This window comes from Aquarana catesbeiana, linkage group LG01 (genome assembly GCF_042186555.1).
Source record: "Aquarana catesbeiana isolate 2022-GZ linkage group LG01, ASM4218655v1, whole genome shotgun sequence".
Classification (NCBI taxonomy): Eukaryota; Metazoa; Chordata; class Amphibia; order Anura; family Ranidae; genus Aquarana; species Aquarana catesbeiana.
The window spans coordinates 924,318,601-924,343,942 of record NC_133324.1 but is presented as its reverse complement, the minus strand read 5'-3'; the positions used below and the strand labels follow the sequence as shown (position 1 = coordinate 924,343,942).

At 44.1% G+C, this 25,342-nt stretch overlaps 1 protein-coding gene across 1 annotated transcript in view; it reads right to left on the bottom strand.

The window, feature by feature from the left end:
- DNAAF9 (dynein axonemal assembly factor 9) overlaps positions 1 to 25,342 on the bottom strand; it is a 174,044-nt gene that overhangs the window by 107,995 nt on the left and 40,707 nt on the right. Inside the window, 5 exon segments of the mRNA XM_073611027.1 lie at positions 3,416 to 3,497; positions 7,108 to 7,243; positions 8,782 to 8,837; positions 13,089 to 13,187; positions 23,360 to 23,437. Coding sequence (XP_073467128.1) covers positions 3,416 to 3,497; positions 7,108 to 7,243; positions 8,782 to 8,837; positions 13,089 to 13,187; positions 23,360 to 23,437 — 451 coding nt within the window.

The following is a 25,342-nucleotide window of genomic DNA, read 5'->3' as shown; positions in this document are numbered from 1 at the left end:
TACCTGCATGTACCATTTACATGCATCCAATGGTACAGCGCACATAGGCACCACTGGCTAACAAAATCAACAGTGTTTAGTCAACAGCACCGCGCCACTGATTACACACTAGTGAAAAGCCCCTGCCTGCCTAGTGGAGTCCTTCATCGCTGAGACGCAGGCAGCAGCCAACAGGGTGAATTAACATTATCTGCCTGTAACATTTACATGAATCCAGTGGTATAGCGTACATGGGCACCACTGGCTACTGCAGACTGACAAAATCAACACTGTTTAGGCAGCAGCACCTGCACCCACACTACTTATAGGCCACACCTGTTTACTAGAGTCCTTGGTTGCTAGGGCGCAGGTGGCTCCTGCAGTCTAGAGTACTAGGTTGCTAGGATGCAGCCAATAAGTTCCATTAAAGCTGTTCTCTTGTATGCATGTAAACATTACATAAGGCATACTGCATAAATAACATCAATTTCAGGCCCCGGATGCAGCTTTGTTTCGTTTTTTTTTCACACTGCTAAATGCAGCACAAAATTACGACTTTGGATGCAGCTATGCAAGTGGGCCCATAGACTTATAGACCATTTCGGATAGATGCATTCAAAACTATATGGTGTAGCTATCTGTATGCAGCATTTTACCACCCATGTGAATGAGCCCTAAGTCAGGACACAAAAGTATTTCAGTGGCTATAAAAAAAAAAAACTCTTTACAGCTGGATTTCCTGTTCTTGATTTTCTCCCTGGAGGCACCTAAAAATAGCAGTTTGCCTTTCCTCTACCCAAGTGTTTTCTCAGGACAGGGAGGAGAAATATTCTCTAGTCTGGGCTGTAGTAGTTAAAGTGATTGTAAAGGCGGAAGTTTTTTTTATCTTAATGCATTCTACCTGAGTCCCACCTAGATCCAGCAATGTTGTAGGAATGTCCCGGCTGCCCGGGACTCCCCTCCTCATTGTCTGAGACAGCATCGGCTCCCGCTGCTGTCAAAGCCAGTCAGCCAATAAGAAAAAAAAAAAGAGGGGGGGGGGTGTGTGCTGTGACTTAGCTCAGGTGCCCCCATAGCAAGCTGCTTGCCATGGGGGGCACTCAACAGGAAGGTGGAGCCAGGAGCAACAAAGAGGGACCAGAGAAGAGGAGGATCTGGGCGGCTCTGTGCAAAACCACTGCAACAGATCAGGTAAGTATAACATGTTTGTTATTTTTACCTAAAAAAAAAAAGGAGACTTTACAATCACATTAAATGTAGGGCATTAGGGAGTACAAATCTAGAAGCATTGATTTGTAAAGGGGCTGCATTAGCAATGATCTCCAGCAGTCGCATGTAAAGGGTCTCTCTTCAATAGATCGATTTAATAGTTTAAAAAAAAAACAGTTACATTTACAGCATGCTGGAAATGCCAACTGTCACATTGGTTGGGCTCTCAACCAAACTGTCAAGCCATCCAATGGCTGGTGTCAAAACTGATCACGTGCACCATCATGGCAGTTGAAGATTAAACAAAGGCCAAGATGGCAGCCTCCTTGGCTGAAAACGATAGAAGGGTTTACTTCCACTTAAACCATCTCCTGTTGCATACCTGCAATCTTTGACAGTTTTCTGCAGTATTATATTCAAACCTATCATTCAACTGTCTGATGCCAGAATCTCAATAGAAAAAAACTACTTTGGGTCTGTGGTTTCACCTTTCCTTGGTCAGAAGCCAAGGCCCAAATGTGTTGCACAGCCAAAAAAAAGACAGCTACTCTGTGTACTCTTCACAATTATTTTTTATTGGCTACATATAAAATGATACAGACAATAGTGCTAACACGTTTCGGCCAACACAGCCTTCGCTATGAGCAAAACTGTTTTGGCCAAAACGCGTTAGGACTCTGTATGCTGTGTCATTTTATATGCAGCCAATAAAGAATCATCACGAAGAGTACACCGAGTAGCTGGCTCTACTTGCTATAGATTGTGTACATTGTGGTTCTAAACATCCCAGCCAGAGCACTGGTCTCCAGCCACTGAATTTGGAATATAGTAGTTGAGCTAGAGTAAGGTCTTGCCTTATTATCAACGTGCTGCCTAGGCCTAGAAACCAAGGGGATCCACAGAGATCTAGATCTGAAGAATAATAGGACTTCACATGCCAGTGATCGGCCTTGGACACAGGCAGTCTGTGTCCAGGGTCGATTAACCACATGGGATCGCTGCATAAGTGCCTGCGATGAGCTGTGGGAGTTGGTAATTTCGGTGGGACATCCTGCCACAGCGAATCACCCAGAACCCCCACTGGGGTTCTCGCACGTGACTGGAGACGGGTGCATTGGCAGGTGTGAATGCATCCCAAGAAAATTAAATTTTAAGCATTGTGGGTATGGTTCTTTATCTGCCAGGATGTCATTTGGATGGAAATGGTGTTTTGGTAGGTCCAGGCGATTATTCGAAAACTCCTTGCTCCAAGGTTTTGGCCTCGTCTGCTGTGCTCATACTGAGAGGCTTCAACTGAGAGACAGTGGGAGCTTATCTCCAGACCACAACAATAAGGCTCAGCTGGTTGTGTTTAGTCAGGTTTTTACAGACCGGCTGGCTTATCGGCTTTGTATCCTGGCATCTCTGGGTGAAAATTTGATCAATGAAGCTTTTGACCAATTTTTGTGACCACCCGTGACCGGATTGGCTCTCTGGATAAACTTTGTTCAGAAGAAACCCTTGCATTCAATGACCAGTCTCAAAACTTTTGAGATATAGAAATTTCTGTGGTTTGGTCTCTCATAATGCTCCAGCCAACTTTTGGGTGGGCACATCCATGCACGGGGTCACCTCTGAACATTTTCCATCTTCATTCTGTTCAGATTCCTCGGTACTGTTCTGGCGCTCCGGTCCCCTCTTTCGTTTTGATCTTTCTTGGTTGAAATATACAACATATGGGATTAATCATACATATTTGGAATTCCTTCAGTTCATTGCCCCTGAAGAAGACTTTATCTGTTGAAACGCATTCGTTTCCTCTGTCCCTCCAACAGTGGAATTGGGTTATTCCAGTTTTTTGTCCCATGTTGTTCAATGTCACCATGTGTTTGTTTTTATCATATATCATGTACTGTTTAAAATTTATGTAACAAAAAATGTTCAATTTTATAAGAAACATTTTCGTTCATGGTCCATTAAAGTCCCATGTTTGAGGAACTTTTTTGCACACGTGTGGACCTGAACTAGTTACATCCAGTCGGTTGACAATAACCTTTGTGCTGTGCCCATACAGAACAATACACCCACCCAGTAGTGCAAAACAGACTTCCCCAAAGTAAAAAAAAAAAAACAAAAAAAAAACAAAAAAAAAAACAAAAAAAAAAAAAAAAAACAAAAAAAAAAAAAAAAGGAATTACAGCGTACAGAACAGTGCAAATAATGGAAATTATTTACAAAATGGACTTACCCAGATAAGGACTGTGGGTGCTCCCAAAAAAGTAAGTCCTAGAACAGGCCAGGGGACCCTTAGGAGAGACACACTGAGCCACCTGTAAACCCAAACATGTTATCATTAGTGCATGTCACACCATGGCCTACACAGCTTGTTAAACAATTATTCAGAGAAACAGAGAAACGTAATGGAAGGGAAAAAAAAACAAAAAAACACCACAACAAGCAGTCGCTCGAGTCTGCCCCATCCAGTACCATTCATGTCAATTAGGTTGCAGCAGCTGCGCAGACACAGTCGCTGCTCCCAAATATATAGCCCTATATAGTTATATATGACCAGCACCCAGATGACAAATTGAGATCGTGAGAACGTGTCTGTGCAGCTTCGGTGTCCCAAATGACATGAACAGGACTGCCTACATATGGATGCATGGAAAACTTGTGTATTCATTGCAGGTAAAACACGACCTTCACACGGATGTATGCTTAACCGCTTGCCGACCGCCTGCCTGACAGTATAGCTCCCCTGCGCTTATCGCTGTAGCTGTACGGCAGGCGCTTTAAGGGGTATAGGAGTTGTCAAAGGATCTGCGGGAAAAAGATGTTCAACTGTATAAAACAGGAAAGGGATATAAAAAGATATCCAAGGAATTGAGAATGCCAATCAGCAGTGTTCAAACTCTAATCAAGAAGTGGAAAATGAGGGATTCTGTAGAAACCAAACCACGGTCAGGTAGACCAACTACAATTTCAGCCACAACTGCCAGGAAAATTGTTTGGGATGCAAAGAAAATCCCACAAATAACTTCAGGTGAAATACAGGACTCTCTGAAAACATGTGGTGTGGCTGTTTCAAGATGCACAATAAGGAGGCATTTGAAGAAAGATGGGCTGCATGGTCGAGTCGCCAGAAGAAAGCCATTACTATGCAAATGCCACAAAGTATCCCGCTTACAATACGCCAAACAGCACAGAGACAAGCCTCAAACCTTCTGGCACAAAGTCATTTGGAGTGATGAGACCAAAATTGGCCACAGCCATAAACGCTACGTTTGGAGAGGAGTCAACAAGGCCTATGATGAAAGGTACACCATTCCTACTGTGAAACATAGAGGTGGATCGCTGATGTTTTGGGGATGTGTGAGCTACAAAGACACAGGAAATTTGGTCAAAATTGATTGCAAGATGAATGCAGTATGTTATCAAAAAATACTGGAGGAACATTTGCATTCATCAGCCAGGAAGCTGCACATGGGACGTACTTGGACATTCCAACATGACAATGATCCAAAACACAAGGCCAAGTCAACCTGTCATTGGCTACAGCAAAATAAAGTGAAGGTTCTGGAGTGGCCACCTCAGTCTCCTGACCTCAATATCATTGAGCCACTCTGGGGAGATTTCAAACGTGCAATTCATGCAAGACAGCCCAAGAATTTACAGGAACCGGAGGCATTTGCCAAGTGGAATGGGCAGCTTTACCATCTGAGAAGATAAAGAGCTTCATCCACAAATACCACAAAAAACTTCAATCTGTCATTGATGTTAAAGGGGGCAATACATGGTATTAAGAACTGGGGTGTGTAAACTTTTGATCAGGGTCATTTGGGTAGTTTCTGTTGTGATTATGATTTAAAAAGAGTAAACACAGTTGATTGATAATAAATGGCTTCAGCCGAACACTAACCATAAGAAAAGTTTTTGTTATTCATATTCTCTGAAAAATGGCCAAGAAATAATAAATTCTGCCAGGGTATGTAAATTTATGAGCACAACTGTATATACGTGATTCTGCACAGAACGGCTGCCTTCAAGCAGTAAATCTGCTACAGTATAGGGCGGCTGGAAGGTGGTAAAAGCACAACTGTAAGCAGTACATAGTCGAGTTAGTTTCTTATCAGGTTTTAGGAATGTATGTGGCAGAAGTATTAGTATAATGTCAGGGACGTTGGTTGCGGTAGACAAAGCATACAGTACAAAATAGAATACATATAATACACAAAAGTTTAAGATTTCTTTCACATAAGTTATCTCATCAATCCACAGGTTATCATGATCCTCAGACGATCACGAGGGTCTGTTTACTACACAAATTCTAAAGGGAGATCCCCTTCTGGACGTGTTAGCAAACCCGAAGGGTTTCAAGCAGTTAATTTGTATTTTTAATTACTGTTAGTTTTATGCTATTCTTCACATAACTCCAACTTCCTGCTTTCCTACCTTTTTCCCTGTAGATCAGGGGTGTCCAAACTTTTTCCAGGAGGGCCAGATTTGATGAAGTGAACATGCATGAGGGCCGACAATTTTGCCTGACATTCTTTGAACCATTAGAATTTGGTCCAAGTGTGTTTGTCCAAGCATTAATACACTGCCCAACAAGAATTCTCTTGCCTTTGTGGCTGTGTGTGTGGTGAATAGATGAGCTTGGGTGAGTTATTTGTATATACCTTATTTATTGGCGTATAACACGCACCTTCACTTTAAGAGGGAAGTTTCAGGAAAAAAAAACTTACATTTTAAATAAAGAACTGTGACGCAAAATAAGGGTCAGTGCCCATCAATGCAGCCTAATCAGTGCCCATCAATGCAGCCTCACCATTGCCATGAATGCAGCCTCACCATTGCCATGAATGCAGCCTCACCATTGTCTTGAATGCAGCCTCACCATTGCCTTGAATGCAGCCTCACCATTGCCTTGAATGCAGCCTCACCATTGCCTTGAATGCAGCCTCACCATTGCCTTGAATGCAGCCTCACCATTGCCTTGAATGCAGCCTCACCATTGCCTTGAATGCAGCCTCACCATTGCCTTGAATGCAGCCTCACCATTGCCTTGAATGCAGCCTCACCATTGCCTTGAATGCAGCCTCACCATTGCCTTGAATGCAGCCTCACCATTGCCTTGAATGCAGCCTCACCATTGCCTTGAATGCAGCCTCACCATTGCCTTGAATGCAGCCTCACCATTGCCTTGAATGCAGCCTCACCATTGCCTTGAATGCAGCCTCACCATTGCCTTGAATGCAGCCTCACCATTGCCTTGAATGCAGCCTCACCATTGCCTTGAATGCAGCCTCACCATTGCCATGAATGCAGCTTCACCATTGCCATTGGTGCATTCTGATCGATGCCCATCTGAAGCCTCGGAGAAGATAGTGAGGGGAGCGGGATGAGCGCCAACAGATTACATACAGGAGAATCTCCTGTTTACTCAGTGGCCTCTTTAATACAAAGTCCCGCCTCCTATGACAGACAGAACAGTCGTCCAATGGCAGCACAGGAGATGGGACTTCCTATTACAGACGCCCCTGAGTAAACAGGAGATTCTCCTGTATGTAGTCTGACGGCTGCCCCTCCGAGGCAGCGCCGATAAATATGGCATATAACTTTTGTGGCCCTAATCATATCCAAATCACCAGGGTGGGGCGTATTAAACCCGAACGCGGGCCGGACTTTCGACATGCCTGCGGTAAAGTATGCACCATGGTATTTAGTATTTCTCAGACATTTGACTCCTAAACTGTATCTTTGTAATTGCAACCAAATCCGAGTTACCCCTAGACATAGGAGCTGTCAGCTATTGCTACTCAACTCCCAGCATTGGTGCACATGACATGACAATTACTGTTACATTTTTAGTATCAGAATCTTTGCACACACTACCACATCATCGACACAACCAAACCAACCCCCCCCCCCCCCCATTACCATGTGTTTGGCGGTGCTGCCTCCAAGTCCAGTGTTCCTGACCAGATGACCTTCAGATGGGAATATGAAGCTGCCCGGTTTCAGGTTCTCTCTGGTGGAGTGGCTGCCGAACAGGACAAAGGGCTGCCTGGAGGGACTAATGACAAAAGGAAAAAAACATCACATGAGACTACAGAGGTCCTCTTCATTACTCTTTGGAACTCCTATGGCAGAACACAACATCTTGCAATGATCTGATTATAAGGGGAGAAGGCTATGACCTCTGGAAAGGATAGGCACACCTTTAGGTGAACAGGACATATAAACAATTATTAGGTCACTTTTAAAGCCAAGATTTAGAAGGGATCAGTCACGGTTGAGCTTAAGTAAGGATCTAAATCAGCCATTCTCAACCAGGGTTCCTCCAGTGGTTACTAGGGTTTGCTTGAGTTATGGCTAAGCTGACTCCCATCGGATGGTGCCTGCATAATTCTGAGTCCAATGCCACTTGGCAAAGCCAGCAGAATGAACACAATTATCATTTTTGAGCTGTCTGTAAGGGTGGCATTCTGACCACCATTGTAAAGGGTCATCCTTCCCTCTGACCCCAAATATTACATTTTAGTAGGGGTTCCTCAAGACCTGAAAAATATTTCAAGGGTTCCTCTGGGATAAAAGGGTCAAGAAAGGCTAATCTAAGTATCGATTAAGGAAACCGATGTGGATGGGGGAATCTTCCCCCATCCACCTTACCCACTGTATTCGGACAGCGGGGAAAATTTCCTGTCATCAGAATACACTGATCAGCACTGCTGGCTGTAGCCGGCGGTGCTGATCGAGCATGGAAAATCTGACAGGGCAGTTGTACAGAAGACGATCCCGGTCCCTGCTGAATGGGCCCAATTTCGATCCATATATGGCTGGCTTTACTTATAAAGCCAGCCATAGGCTTAAAGGTGTAAACTTAGTCCCTTATTTAGTGTAATTCCATTTGTCCAACTTCTCAGAGATCACCTGATCACACTCAGAAGCCAGGACATGCTGTGGGAATCCAAGTAAGGGTGTAAGGTAATACCAAGTCTTCCATTTCAGGTGACTTTTTAACACCGTTTATCACCAGAGTTCACTAAGGCGAAGATGCACAGATAAAATTTAGCAGCTTCAGTTAACCTGAGAATAACTCCATGAATAATTTGCTCACCTGCTTTTTTTTTTGTTGCAGTGGTTTTGCACAGAGCAGTCTGGATCCTCCTCCTCGCAGGTCCCTCTTCACTGCTCCTGGCCCCTCCCGCCTGTCGAGTGCCCCCCACAGCAAGCAGCTTGCTATGGGGGCACCCGAGCCGAGTCACAGCTCTGTGTGTTCATTCAAACATGGAGCCCCGACCCAGCCCCGCTCTCTTATGATTTGCGAACTGACTTTGATTGACAGCCGGGGGAACCAATGGCGCTGCTGCTGTGTCTCGGACGGCTAAGACACTCTTGGACATCACTGGACAGATGGGGCTCAGATAAGTAATTAGGGGGTGTGGGGAGGCTGCTACACACAGAAGGTTTTGGCGCTTGGACGCACCTCCTGGTATGTAAATGAACCCTTAAAGCCGTCATATCAATATACAAAGCTCAGCACAAAAAAAATGAAAATTAAAAAAAGTAGATGATTTCCTGGGACACGTGAGTGGCTTCTATATAACCTACCTGTTATCTGCAATATGGCTGGAGAGCATCCCATGACTGAAGTAGCTTCGGAGCGGCTGGAAGGAAAAAAAAAAAAATGCAAGACATCAGATACAGAATATCTATTTCACTGATTATCAGTGTATGCACCAACATGGCCCATCTATAAATCTGCAGAACAGAAGCAGGCAAGATATATTTTGCTAAAGTAGTTGCCTATAGTATACAGTATATCACGTGGAGAATTCTGTTTTGTCAAAACTGGAGTTGCTCCAAACAGAAACTAAAAAGCAGCCTTGCACATGAAATACACTGGCACATATTCCCACACAAGGCTTCTGCCATTTGCCCTTTAAAAAACAGGGGTGATTCATGCTAAGGACCCCGCAAACACCAAGTCTAAAACGCTCATGATGGTGCTGTGGCGCCATTTATTCTTAATAGCATCCCAATTCAAAAGTATTTTAGCAAAACACAAGTCAGAGAAATGCAATACCATGCGTGGGGGTACTCTGCCTTTAAAAAAAAAAAATATATATATAAAATAAGGTGCATTTTAGTGCATTAGAAAGCCCATTGAAATGAATAAGCTGCCTTTAACTCAATGCACACAGCGCTTTGTGTGAACTTACTGCAGAAGTGTGGATCCAGCCTAATATTGGGCCACTGTGTTCACTCTCTCCTCCACTTTAAGTGGTTTTAAAGTCAAGACTTTTACCTTAAAGGGGTTTTTAAAAGGTTAAAATTCTTTTAAAATAAAAATAACAAATATGTCATACTTACCTGCTCTGTGCAAGGGTTTTGCACAGAGTGGCTCTGATTCTCCTCTTCTGGGGTGCCCCGCCGGCGCTGCTGGCTCCTCCACTTCATCCGGTGCCCCCACGGAGAGCTGCTTTCCACAGGGGCACCCGGGCACACTCCAAAGTCCATTGACACAGCGGGACCCGCGCCCCTACCCCTCCTCCCGCGCGTGCTCTCGTGTCACTGCAATTGATTGACAGCAGCGTGAGAGCCAATGGCTCCTGTTACTATCAATCTATCCAATGAGGATGGAGACAGCGGCTGGAGAACGAATTGGCTCAGGTAAGAAAAAGAGGAGTCTGGGGGGAACTGCAGCATACAGTAGAACGTTTTTTACTTTAATGCATAGAATGCATTAAAGCGGAGTTCCACCCACATTTTTCACTCATTCCCATGCAGCACTAATGTGCATCGCTAAAATGAATTGGAATTTTTTTTTCCTGTTCACTTGATTTAAGCCTATATCTAATTTCACTTCCTTCTTTAGCAGCCGTGGCCGTGGACGTCATTTCCGGTTTCACATTGGCTCCTGGGAGATCTTGGTCAGCTTGGCATGGCAATGGTCCCGCAACATTTAACATTGGCGTCTATGGAGAATCTTGGTCAGCTTGGCATGGCAAGCTGACCAAGATTGCACTGCATATGCGCGAGATCGGCAGGTGCATGCAGGGTAGCCAGTAGGGCTGCAACTAACGATTATTTTCATAATCGATTAATCGGCCGATTATTTTTTCGATTAATCGGATAAAATCATTAAAAAACGTAATGTGCCATTTTTTCTTTTCCTCCCGGGGACACCAATGATGGGGCGCTATTCCTCCCGGGGAAACCAATGACGGTACGCTATTCCTCCCGGGGAAACCAATGATGGGGTGCTATTCATCCCGGGGAAACCAATGACGGGGTGCTATTCCTCCCGGGAACACCAATTATGGGACACTATTCCTCCCGGGAACACCAATTATGGGGCGCTATTCCTCTCGGGAACACCAATTATGGGGCGCTATTCCTCCCGGGAACACCAATTATGGGGCGCTATTCCTCCCGGGAACACCAATTATGGGGCGCTATTCCTCCCGGGAACACCAATTATGGGGCGCTATTCCTCCCGGGAACACCAATTATGGGGCGCTATTCCTCCCGGGAACACCAATTATGGGGCGCTATTCCTCCCGGGAACACCAATTATGGGGCGCTATTCCTCCCGGGAACACCAATTATGGGGCACTATCCCCGCCTCCCAGGAACACCAATGGGGCACTATTCCCCCCCTCCCCCTCCCAGGAACACCAATGGGGCACTATGACTATTCCCCCCCTACCACCCAGGAAAACCAATGATGGAGCACTACTATTCCAGGCAGCCACCCCCCCGGAACACCAATGATGGGGCACTCCCCCCCCAGGAATACTGTTAGGATGGGGCACTGGTCATAAAAATTGTACTGTTTTTACTGTGTTATTAGCCGCAACCTTTCACAATGAAGGTGCAGCTCGGCTCTCCTCGCCCTCGCCTCTCTGTTCCCTCGAGGCAGCGAGCGGGGCTGAGAAGATCAGTGGGGATGATGTCAGCAAGGAGGAAAGGCGTGCCGCGGACTTGCGGCGGCACGGAAATGCCTGGTCACAGCCGGCATCACCGAGGACACAGGAGGGAGGATTTATTTAACGGACAGACAGGAGGAAGGTGCGGACCAACTAATCGATAATGAAAATCGCTGACAACGATTTTCATTATCGATTAATTGTTTCAGCCCTAGTAGCCAGCATGCACAGGATCCAGGAAGGAGGACACTGTGGCTTCAGAGATGGTCGCGCTGTGCAGGAACTTCACAAAGTAAGAAAACGAAGCTGCACAAATAGAAAACTGGGCATAGTTTACAGCATACCTTTATTACATTGCACGAGGGATGAGTATTCTAGGAGTATTTTTATCTTTGAAGTCATATTTTGGCCAGAACTCCGCTTTAGGGTGAAAAACCTCAAGACTTTACAATCCCTTTAATGCATTCCCAGCATTAAAGTAAAAAAATGTCCCAGTAGCAGTATCACCCCCCCCCCAATACTTACCTGTCCGCACTTGATCCAGTGCTGTGCCTGTCTGCAGCAGTTCTCTCTTCTCTCGCTGCATTCACAGGACAGAGGGGCAAGGGCAAGAAGTTATTGGCTCTTTCTGCTGTTATTCAAACCCTGTGAGGAGAGGAGGGGATAGGGCCGAGCCACAGTGTGTGTGTATGGATGCATACAGCCCAGCTTGGAAGCGAGCCCACTCATGTGCACCATAGCAAGCAGCATGCTACAGTGGCACACACAGAAGAGGAGGAGCCTAGAGCGCCAGCGGTGAGACTACAGAAGAGGAGGAGCCTAGAGCGCCAGGGGTGAGACTACAGAAGAGGAGGAGCCTAGAGCGCCAGCGGTGAGACTACAGAAGAGGAGGATCCTAGAGCGCCAGGGGTGAGACTACAGAAGAGGAGGAGCCTAGAGCACCAGGGGTGAGACTACAGAAGAGGAGGAGCCTAGAGCGCCAGGGGTGAGACTACAGAAGAGGAGGAGCCTAGAGCGCCAGCGGTGAGACTACAGAAGAGGAGGAGCCTAGAGCACCAGCGGTGAGACTACAGAAGAGGAGGAGCCTAGAGCGCCAGTGGTGAGACTACAGAAGGAGGAGGAGCCTAGAGCGCCAGCGGTGAGACTACAGAAGGAGGAGGAGCCTAGAGCGCCAGCGGTGAGACTACAGAAGGAGGAGGAGCCTAGAGCGCCAGCGGTGAGACTACAGAAGGAGGAGGAGCCTAGAGCGCCAGCGGTGAGACTACAGAAGGAGGAGGAGCCTAGAGCGCCAGCGGTGAGACTACAGAAGAGGAGGAGCCTAGAGCGCAAGCGGTGAGACTACAGAAGAGGAGGAGCCTAGAGCGCCAGCGGTGAGACTACAGAAGAGAAGGAGCCTAGAGCGCCAGCGGTGAGACTACAGAAGAGGAGGATTCTAGAGAGCCAGCGGTGAGACTACAGAAGAGGAGGATCCTAGAGCGCCAGCGGTGAGACTACAGAAGAGGAGGAGCCTAGAGCGCAAGCGGTGAGACTACAGAAGAGGAGGAGCCTAGAGCGCAAGCGGTGAGACTACAGAAGAGGAGGAGCCTAGAGCGCCAGCGGTGAGACTACAGAAGAGAAGGAGCCTAGAGCACCAGCGGTGAGACTACAGAAGAGGAGGATTCTAGAGAGCCAGCGGTGAGACTACAGAAGAGGAGGATTCTAGAGCGCCAGCGGTGAGACTACAGAAGAGGAGGAGGCTATAGCACCAGCAGTGAGACTACAGAAGAGAAGGAGCCTAGAGCGCCAGCGGTGAGACTACAGAAGAGGAGGTTCAGGCTTCTTTGAGATTTTGCATTGCACAAAGCAGGTAAGTATATTTAAAAAAAAAAAAGCCTTTTACAACCAATGTAACAACTGTGGATATAAGATGAGAGCCGCACAAATCCATAGACTTGCATTGGGAGAAGGCACAGTAAAGAGGTCTATGGAAGTTTAGGGTCATCTTACCTCTCCTGCCTGAGACTCGGACAGCTCCAGCAAAAAAGGAATTTCCGTTTCAAAGTTGGACAGGAAGCTGCTCCACTGATGCTGGAATGTGATTAAATCCTACAACAAAAACGGGAACTAGTCAACAAAATCCAAGTTTAAACATACAAGCTAATACTTAGACATGAATACCACTTTAGGTGATGAAAAAAAGAGCTAATAACTAAAGGCTTTCAAATGTATCTAAACCCAATAACAGAAATGTAATACAGTGCAGCTTACCATTCTTTCCATGTGGTGGCTGCATATATTCCACGTTTTAGTTTTAGTCATATTTTAGTCATCTGAATTGATTTGTTTTAGTCGTATTTTAGTCGACTAAAATCTCCTACCTTTTAGTTGACTAAAATCAAATGGGTTTAGTTACATTTTAATGCGTTATTTAAGCATTTCTTAGACTTGCCAAACTCATCAAGTATATATTGCTTTTTGACAAGCAGAAGTACAACTTGAAAATATAAAAATACTGTATTGCCATTGCTCTCCTATTACCTGAATATATTACCAACATTAAATATTAAGAAAAAAAATAAGAAAATATTTTTCTTTTCTTTTAGCAACTTAGATGCCCCCTACGTATTCTTATGTGGTAGTGCAGCGTTAGGTTTGACATCAAATTACAAATTTAGTTTTAGTTATAGTCTCTTGACTAAAATGCCCTTTTAGTTTTAGTCATATTTTAGTTGACTAAAATAGTATTAATTTAGTCAATGAAAATATTTTAGTCGACAAAATTTAAACTGTCTGTACCATATTGTAGCCTGACAAGCTGTTTTAACCCCTTCATGCAAAACGCCGTACCCATATGTCGGTACTTTGACGCTAAATACCATTGTTATGGCAGCAGCTAGCTGACAAAATCCCGGTATTTTTGGAAACGATGTGCGTTTCTCTGTAACATAAAAGTGGTCTCTGCGGCGGGTTTGCCGCAAGATCACTTTGATCTGTGGCAGGAGAGGAGCCGTCAGTAGTAGCGGAGACGATCGCGTCCTGTCACCTCACTGCCTGGATGCTGAGTGAAGGGAAGATGGCCCCCGCTCGGCTCCATAGCATTGGAGGGCGGAAGTGACGTCAAACATCACTTCCGCCCAATGCTCTTAAAAGGAGAATTTTTTTTTTTTTTTAATTATTATTGCATTTTAGTGTAAATATGAGATTTTGAGAGTCCTTTTGACCCCAGATCTCATATTTAAGAGGACCTGTCATGCTTTTTTCTATTACAAGGAATGTTTACATCCCTTGTAAGGGCCGGTTCACACTGCTGCGAATTCTATTTCAAATTTGAGCCGTTGCGATCGCTCAAATTCGCAAGTCATTTTAATAACATCGTTTTCCATGAGTGCCGTTCACATCAATGCGTTGCGAATCCAAGCTGCGTAAAAAAAAAAAAAAGGGTCCTGTCTGAGTTTGATCCGTGTGTGATGCGAATTCAGCTCCATAGACTGGAGTAGAATCGCAAGAACACAAAGAATTCGCAATGCAAATTAGCAACGCAATTGGATCAAAATTGCGCTAAATTCAGCAGTGTGAACCGGCCCTAATAGGAATAAAAGTAACCTCAATTTTTTTTTAAAGTGTCAAAATATAAAATAAAAAAGTAAAATAAATAATAAAAAATAAAAATAATTTTTTTTTTTTTTTAAAAGCGCCCTGTCCAGACGAGCTTGCGCGCAGAAGCGAATGCATATGCGAGCTCGTCTCATGTTTATTCTTCAGTCACACAGTCTACATGTCTTCCATCACACAGAATGGGACCACTGCAATGCAGACAGAAAAACCGCACAGTAACCAGAAGAGACAGTGCTGGCAATGGAAGGGTTAATTGCATCGCAAAAAATCACAGAAGAATACAATGGTCCCCCCGGGATCGATGTTTACAGAAGGACACATCGGTAATCATACTAATTGTAGAAATGAACGTCTTTGTTTGGAAGATCAAAATAAACCCCCCCCCCCCCCCCCGAGGAGATCTACAGGACGATGCAGGTTAGAAGTCGTGTTATAGGGGAAAGTGCGCACAATCATCTCATCCCCTCCCCCACCGCTACCAGACAAATCATCATTCGCCACCCAGTCCTACCCCACAGGGGCCAGACAGCAATAACAACCCCGAGAGGAGACAGTAATGGAAGGGTTGTTGTTTGTATATCAAAATCACCGACAAATAGGATTCCGCAGTATGTCTCAAGGGCCCATTTACAGTGCCTTGAAAAAGTATTCATACCCCTTGAAATTCTCCACATTTTCTCACGTTACAACCAAAAACATAAATGTATTTTATTGGGATTTTATGTGATAGACCAACACAAAGTGGCACATAATTGTGCAGTGGAAGGAAAATGATAAATGGTTTTCAACATTTTTAAAAAATAAATATGTGAAAAGTGTGGCGTGCATTCGTATTCAGCCCCCTTTACTCTGATACCCTTAACTAAAATCTAGTGGAACCAATTGCCTTCAGAAGATACCTAATTAGTAAATAGAGTCCACCTGTGTGTAATTTAATCTCAGTATAAATACAAATGTTCTGTGAAGCCCTCAGAGGTTTGTTAGAGAACCTTAGTGAACAAACAGCATCATGAAGGCCAAGGAACACACCAGACAGGTCAGGGATAAAGTTGTTGAGAAGTTTAAAGTAGTGTCAGGTTATAAAAAAAAAAAAAAAAAAAAAAAATAGGATTTTTCCTACAGCTTACCTGTAAATCCTTTTCTTGGAGTAAATCACGGGACATACACCAGCCATAGTAATTACCGGTACTATCTGGGTTACACGCCACCAATAGGTGAATGGACACTGGCACACCCAAAAGACAGGAAGTCCCCACTCTACATAACTCCTCCTATACAGGAAGTACCTCCGTTTTGTAGCAAGCAATTCCCAAAAGAGGGGAGGGGCCTCTGTGTCCCGTGATGTGCTCCCAGAAAAGGATTTTTACAGGTAAGCTGTAGGAAAAATCCTATTTTCTTTATCGTACATCACGGGGCACAGAGCAGCTATAGTAATTACTATCTGGGATGTCCCAAAGCACTGCCCCTGAGGGGAGGGAGACACCATCATGGAAACTGCCACCAAAGAAGAACCTACTCTGCTATTTGTAATACGCTGAGGCCAAAGGCAGTATCTTCTACGTTATTGATATCAACTAGAGGTCGACCGATATATCGGCCGATATTTGGTGTTTTTTTTCTTAATCGGCATCGGCCGATTGTGCTGATAAAAAAGGCCGATATAACTCAGCGCGACTTGCAAATGACTTCTGAAGTCAATACAAGTTGCCTGTAGTCTTCTGTGAAGCACTTCTCTCCCCTCTCTGGGCAGCCAAATCTGATAAAAAGAACCTGAATTGATACAATGTTTACACTTCTGAATGAGCTGAACTCTGTGTGTAGAAGTTCTCAGTTTAACCATTTAAAGACTAAATCTTTTCTGACATTTGTTGCTTACAAGTAAAAATCCTGTATTTTCTGCTAGAAAATCACTTAGAACCCCCAAACATTATATATATTTTTTTTTTAGCAGAGACCCTAGGGAATAAAATAGCGGTTGTTGCAATATTTTATGTCACACGGTATTTGCGCAGCGGTCTTTCAAACGCAATTTTTTTTAAAAAAATACACTAATAAATTTTAAAAAAAAACTAAGCAGTAAAGTTAGCCCATTTTTTTTCGTCCAAAAAGTTTTGATTACCTGTTTTTGTGTATTTATTTTTGATATAGTTTTTTTTTATATTTTTTTTTTATCTAAATTATACATACAAGTGAACTGATTGGAGGTTTGTTTTGTTTAATAAATGTTTAAATGTAAAAAATTTTCTGTATCACTTTAGGTTGCTTTCACACTGCAGCGGGCATGCGTTGACGGTAAAACGCTGCTAGTTTTAGCAGCGCTTTACCGTCATTTTAGCGGCGCTATTCAGCTGCTAGCGGGGAGCTTATAACCCAGCTAGCAGCCGAGGAAGGTGTTAAATGCGCACCTGAAGCGCCGCTGCCGAAACGCTTTGCAGGCGCTTTGGCAGCGGTGCGCATTCATTTCAATGGGCAGGAGTGGTGGTATACACCGCTCCAAAGATGCTGCTTGCAGGACTTTTTTTAACATCCTGCCAGCGCATCGCCTCAGTGTGAAAGTACTCAGGATATCACACTGAGACTGCAGGGGAGCCGTTTTACAGGCGCTTTACAGGTGCTATTTTTAGCCCAAAAGCACCTGAAAAACGCCCCAGTGTGAAAGGGGTCTAACTGTTAAATTTGATAAGATGAAGGAAAAAAAAAAAAGAAAAAAAAAAAAAAAAAAATCGGCCTAATATATCGGCCCAAAAAAATCGGCATCACATATCGGCCATCGGCCACCGAGATTTCTAAATATCGGCATCGGCCAGAGAAAAACCCATATCGGTCGACCTCTAATATCAACCTGGTAAAAAACCCTGTAGATCAGGGATCCTCAAACTACGGCCCTCCAGCTGTTGCGAAACTACACATCCCATGAGGCATTGTAAAACTCTGACATTCACAGACATGGCTAGGCATGATGGGAATTGTAGTTCTTGAACAACTGGAGGGCCGTAGTTTGAAGATCCTTGCTGTAGATGTATAAACAAAAGACCAAATGGTGGTCTTGTACACCTGGGCCACTGATATCCGATGATGGATGGCCCAAGATACTCCCACACCTGGTAGAGAATCTCTCCCCAGAAAAAAAAAAAAAATGAGTTTTTTGCCATTTGAAAAACCATAGACCCCGAGCATCTGAACTACCGCTAGAGAAGGTAGCGATCTTTCTCCTGCTGACTGTGGATTAGGAGAAAAAAAAAGGCAAGACACTGTCCTGATTCAAATGGAAAACTAGAAACCACTTTAACCACTTCAGCCCCGGAAGTTTTGGCTGCTTAATGACCAAGCCATTTTTTTGCGATACGGCACTGCATCGCTTTAACTGACAATTGCGCAGTTGTGCGACGCTGTACTCAAACAAAATTGGCGTCCTTTTTTTTCCGCACAAATAGAGCTTTCTTTTGGTGGTATTTGATCATCTCTGCGGTTTTTGTTTTTTGCGCTATAAACAAAAAAAGAGCGACAATTTTGTACTTTTTGCTATAATAAATATCCCCATTTTTTTAAAAAAGCAATTTTTTTCTCAGTTTAGGCCGATATGTATTTTTCTACATACTTTTGCTAATAAAAAAAAAAAAAAATCGCAACAAGCGTACATTGAATGGTTTGAGCAAAAGTTATAGCATCTAGTGGCTGCATTTGATGGGCACAGGTGGCTGCATATACTGGGCACCAGTGGCTGCATATACTGGGCACAGTGGCTGCATATACGGTGCACAAGTGGCTGCGTTTGATGGGCACAGGTGGCTGCGTATGATGGGCACAGGTGGCTGCGTATGATGGGCACAGGTGGCTGCGTATGATGGGCACAGGTGGCTGCATACGATGGGCACAGGTGGCTGCATATACAGTGCACAAGTGGCTGCATACGATGGGCACACGTGGCTGCATACGATGGGCACACGTGGCTGCATATATGGATGAGCACAGGTGGCTGCATATGATGGACACAAGTGGCTGCATATGATGGACACAAGTGGCTGCAATTGATGGGCACAATGAGGCTGCAATTGATGGGGGGTTCAGTATTTTTCAGTTTGTTTGTGCCCTCCAAAAATTTTGAGTACCGGCCGCCGCTGCCCCTAATTGATTCAAAAAGGGGCCTCTGCAAGGACAGTCAAGATCAATTCAAGTCCCAAGGACACAAGAATGGCCTGACAGGCGGGACTGTCCAAGTTACATGCTGTATGGAGGTATGAAACAAGGAGTGAGAAACAACGGCCCCTGGAAAAAAAATGGATAGGGACGAACTCTGACCCTTACTGGTACTTAAGGCCAAACTCCTTTCCTCTATCGATTGGAGAAAGAAAAAGAAAATCTCTCACCCACATATTTCTGCGGGTGCCATTTCCTGGTTTCATCCCAGGCAAAAAAAAAAATACAATATATATAATATATATATATATAACGTATTTATCGGCATATAACACGCGCCCCAAGTTTAGGAGGGAATTTTAAGGAAAAAACTTTTAGGAGGGAAGTTTAAGGAAAAAAACTTACATTAAAATGCCCATCAATGCAGCCTTGTCAGTATCCATCTGCAGCTTTGTCAGTGTCATTGCAGCCTTGCCCCAGTGTCCATTGCAGCCTTGTCAGTGCAGCTTTGCCCCAGTGTCCATTGCAGCCTTGTCAGTGCAGCTTTGCCCCAGTGTCCATTGCAGCCTTGTCAGTGCAGCTTTGCCCCAGTGTCCATTGCAGCCTTGTCAGTGCAGCCTTGCCCCAGTGGTCAGTGCAGCCTTGTCATTTCAGCCTTGCCCCCAGTGTCCATTACAGATTTAAATATGGCGCCGCGGAGTTCAAGTTCCAGACAGAGAATGAACCTCTACCAAGACCTGGAGTAGGGCTGTATGTAGAGAACGTGCTTTGACCTAAACACAGCTTCCCCCTGTAGAAATATATCGAAGGAACCCCAGGAATTGACTGCTTCCTGAGAAAAGATTATTGAGGTAAAGAGTATTGAGGCGTCTTCAGCAAGCCCAGCACTGGGGCTAGACAGTTTGAGAACCCTCCGGAGCTGTGGCCAACCCAAAGGGAAGATTCACAAAAAAAAAAAAAGAAATGGCTTTCCACTGCAATTACAGAAATCTTTGATGATCCTGGAAACAAACTGCAACATGAAGATGTCCATTTACAGACGATTATGGACCCCGCAATCTACCTCTTGCAGAGAGGTCATCACTGAACAGTCTAGCCTATTGGAACAGAAGGATGTTCAGTAGCTTGAGATCTTAAGATAGACCTCATGTCCCTATTTGGCTTTGGAACTGCTACCATTTAATTGTCTCACAATAATGAGCCCATAACTTGTGCTCCAAGAGCTAATGCAAGGCAAAAGACTGACGACTCTGTGACAGACCTAGACAGTCCCAAGAGGTGCACTTAACCTACCAGGTTTCTGCTGGCTAAACATGGAACAAACCACCTCAGAGACTGCCCTAAGATTTCCTGGCTTGAAATACTCTGAAAACCCAGCAGCCTCGGATGCCTCCCTCACCAAGGTGGGCAAAGCTTACAGCATCTGGTATTCCCGGGCAGTCTCCCATCTATATACTAACCAGGATTGATCCTGCTTAGGCTTCGATCAGCCAAGATCAGGCATGATCAAGGTGATGCGGCCGCAGTCTAACGAAAAATGAATGCACCAGGAAAACCCTGCAATGCCAAACACCACAGTGGCTCAGATGCACCCAAAAACCACTGTCCTTTGGGAGATGTGGACACCGCCAAATCCCTGAACCTGAGAGCGGTGCCCCTGCTTCCCCGGGCTGCCTCTTTTCTGGAACCATTTAACTGGTAGAACAGGTAAAAAATGCAGCAACTACATTATCCAACCTAATATACAGTCCTCCAAGGATGCAGGCCTAAAACAATGTTGGTTTACTTCTATGCAAGTACCTAGGTATGCAAACATGCAGGTATACAAGTATTCTTTCCATTTATGCATTTACATATGCAGTACAAGGTCAATAAGCATACATGCATGTACCCCCAAGAAAATAAGCCAATATGCAAGTAGTCCTATGCAAATAAGCACATATGTATGTAGTCCCAGGAAAACAAGTACATATGTATACAGATTAATGTAAATAAACATACGCATGCAGTACAAATGAAAACATGCCAGCATGTGTTTAAGCAATATGCATTTATGGAAGCATGTTCTATGCAACTATGCATTTAGGCAAAATATGGAAGCGTGCGCTGTGCACACGCATTCATGCAACATGTGCCTATGGAAACCAGCATTTTCGCAATAAGCAAGCATGCATTTATGAAATGTGTTTATGCAACATTACGCAACACGTATCTATGCAGACATGTATAAACATGCATCTTTTATGAAATCATGTATTCTTATGCAATCATGTATCCTTATGCAATCATGTATAACCATGAATATTTAAACAAACATGTATAAACTTGCATCTTTATGCAACCATGTATCTTTATGTGATCATGTATCTTTATGCAACCGTGTATCCTTATGCGATCATGTATAACTATGTATATTTAAGCAAACATGTTTAAACATGCATCTTTATGTGATCACGTATCTTTATGCGATCATGAATAACCATGTCTATTTATAATAACATTTTCAAACATGCATCTTTCTGCAACCATGTATCTTTATGCAATCATGTACAACCATGTATATTTATGCAAACACGAATAAACATGCATCTTTGTGCAACCATGATCATGTATCTTTATGCAAACATGTATAACCATGTATATTTATGCAAATATGTAAAAACCATGTATCTTCAGCAACCGTGCATTCCAGCAACCGTGCGTTCCAGCTAGTTTGCAAGGAAGCATATGCTTAACTGCAGTTGGCCTCATACTAGTCCTGCAGGATTTAGCCAAGCACACATGCACTATACTGGAGATACAACTCCTTAAAATGCACCCATGCTCATGTTTTTCCAAACGTGTATATTTGAACATGCATTTAGGCAACAAGTTTACAGGCATGTATACTACGCTGCACCTGCCTACAGAGCAGTCAACAACACTTTAAGGTGAACTGCTAACCATCCAGGGGTGTATCAACTTACAGTTGTACAGTCCCCCCGGATAAGCAGTAAATATGCAGCATATAATCATGACTTGTCTGTCACACATTTCTCCCATTTCTCACACTCACAGGACAATGATCCTAAACATACAGCCAGATCTACAATGGAATGATTTAGATTAAAGCATATTCATGTATTAGAATAGCCCAGTCAAAGTCAAGACCTAAAACCAATTGAGAATCTGTGGCAAGACTTAAAAAATGCTGTTCACAGATGCTCTCCATCCAATCTGACAGAGCTTGAGCTATTTTGAAAAGAAGAATGGGCAAAAATGTCCCTCTCTAGATGTGCAGAGCTGGTAGAGACATCCCCAAAAAGACTTGCAGCTGTAATTGCAGAGAAAGGAGGTTCTACAAAGTATTGACTCAGGGGGGCTGAATGTAAATGTACCCCACACTTTTCACATATTTGTAAAAAAAAAAAAAAAAATGGAAAACCATTTATCATTTTCCTTCCACTTCACAATTATGTGGCAATTTGTTGATCTATTACATAACATCCCAATAAAATACATTTACGTTTTTGGTTGTAACATGACAAAATGTGGAACATTTCAAGGGGTATGAATACTTTTTCAAGGCACTATACATAAATGCGGTGCCTTAACTCACTAATATTGTGTTAAGGGCTTGTTCACACGTGGCTAACACCACTTCTCCCTCTTAAAAGTGATCTGAAGTGGATTGCTTTTCAGATGGCGTTTGACCGGTGGCATGGAGGCAAGTTTTTGCCTCCTCACAGATTTGTTTTATTCCTGAAAATGCAGACCCACTGAGCTGCAAGTAGTTGCACTGCACACTGTAGCAGCACAGTTGCTGTGCAGCTGCATTCACTTGAATGGATCAAACTCAGCTGCAAAAAAAGGACACGCCATTTACTTTTTGCCAAGGTCATTGCAAGTAAATAGCCCCGAGCGACTGCATTTCTGTGTTTGGATGGGTGATTGGGAGTGCATGCAATACTTTTGGTGCAATGTGGTGCACTTTCAGCCCATTCAATTGACTAGGCTGAAAACCCACTGCACTCAAAAATTGCACAGGAATGCAAGCGTGTTCCTGTGCGATTCAGGCTGTGAACTGCCCCAGAGGCTGGGTTCACACATATGCAATGCGGGAACCAGTGCGATTCCTGTGTGGGTTCCTGCATTGCATGTCACTCGGTGGCAGGTCACACTGCTCTCTGCGAACTGCTATGGATGTCAATAAAAAGTTAGTTAATGACACCCCCAGATCAGTTCACAGATCGCAGTGCACACCCATACGATCCGATTCCAGTGCGGGCCAAAAAAAGAGGGTCCTGCAAAATTTTGGTGCAAATGCAATGCGGTTTTAGCCATACAATTTGTATGGCTGAATTTGCATTGTTTGTGATCGGCACAGCAATGTAGTACGAATCACATGCAATGTCCATGTTGGCACCAGTGTGAACCCAGGCAAAAACATGATGAAATGTGCATGATTTGCAGAGATGTGTTGAGTGCGTTTTTTTTTTTTTTTCTTATTTTGCTCCGACATACAGATGTCCAATATGTAGATTTACCTCGGACAGCAGAGCCTCTAGAGACGAAGGATCCATGACGCTGTAGATCTTCCACAGAGACTCGCTCACATCCATCAGCTGTAAGATAAACATGACAGATGATCATCATACATGACACCAACTACACACATCATAACCCCTGAAGGACGGAACATTCCCAGTCTTCTCCCTGCTATCAGGAAATGCACTTCATGCAACCATCCCTAGGCGGCGAACACCATACAGCGCATCCGGAAAGTATTCACAGCGCTTCACTTTTTCCACATTTTGTTATGTTACAGCCTTATTCCAAAATGGATTCAATTCATTATTTTCCTCAAAATTTTACAAACAATACCCCATAATGACAACGTGAAAGAAGTTTGTTTGAAATCTTTGCAAATTTATTAAACAAAAAAAAAGAAAGAAAAAAAATCCCATGTACATAAGTATTCACAGCCTTTGCCATGACACTCAAAATTGAGTTCAGGTTCATCCTGTTACCATTGATCATCCTTAAGATGTTTCTACAACTTGATTGGCGTCCACCTGTGGTAAATTCAGTTGATTGGACATGACTTGGAAAGGCACACACCTGTCTATATAAGGTCCCACAGTTATCAGTGCATGTCAGAGCACAAACCAAGTCATGAAGTCAAAGGGATTGTCTGTAGACCTCAGAGATAGGATTGTATGGAGGCACAGATCTGGGGAAGGGTACAGAAGCACTTCTGCAGCACTAAAGGTCCCAATGAGCACAGTGGCCTCCATCATCCATAAATGGAAGAGGTTTGGAACTACCAGGACTCTTCCTAGAGCGGGCCGCCTGCCCAAACAGAGCGATCGGGGGAGAAGGGACTTAACCAGGGAGGTGACCAAGAATCCGATGGTCACTCTGGCAGAGCTCCAGCGTTTCTCTGTGGAGAGAGGAGAACCTTCCAGAAGAACAACCATCTCTGCAGCACTCCACCAATCAGGCCTGTATGGTAGAGTGGTGAGACAGAAGTCACTCCTCAGTAAAAGACACATGACAGCCCGCCTGGAGTTTGCCAAAAGGCACCTGAAGGACTCTTAGAGCACAAGAATTAAAATTCTCTGGTCTGATGAAACAAGGATTGAACGGTTTGGCCTGAATGGCAAGCGTCATGTCTGGAGGAAACCAGGCACCGCTCATCACCTGGCCAATACCATCCCTACAGTGAAGCATGGTGGTGGCAGCATCATGCTGTGGGGATGTTTTTTTAGTGGCAGGAACTGGGAGACTAGTCAGGATCGAGGGAAAGATGAATGCAGCAATGTATAAAGACATCCTTGATGAAAACCTGCTCCAGAGCGCTCTGGACCTCAGACTGGGGTGAAGGTTCACCTTCCAACAGGACAACGACCCTAAGCACACAGCCAAGGTAACACAGGCGTGGCTATGGAACAACTCTGTGAACGTCCTTGAGTGGCCCAGTCAGAGCCCAGACTTGAACCTGAATAAAAATCTCTGAAAATGGCTGTTCACTGATGCTCCCCCAACCGGATGGAGTTTGAGTCCTGCAAAGAAGAATGGGAGAAACTGACCAAGAATAGGTGTGTCAAGCTTGTAGCATCATACTCAAAAAGACTTGAGGCTGTAATTGGTGCCAAAAGGTGCTTCAACAAAGTATTGAGCAAAGGCTGTGAATCCTTATGTACATGGGATTTTTTATTTTTATTTTTAATAAATTTGCAAAGATTTCAAACAAACTTCTTTCACGTTGTCATTATGGGGTATTTTATTATTTGTAGAATTTTGAGGAAAATAATGAATTGAATAAGGCTGTAACATAACAAAATGTGGAAAAAGTGAAGCCCTGTGAATACTTTCCGGATGCACTGTACCGCAACATCACTTCTTACCGCGGAGAACAAGACCCCTATGGAGCAGGGGGCTGGGGACCGTAATCTTCCATCCACAAGTGTTCATGTTGCCCCCACCCTCCTAGCATTTCCATAAAACACAGGAACAAATAAACATTG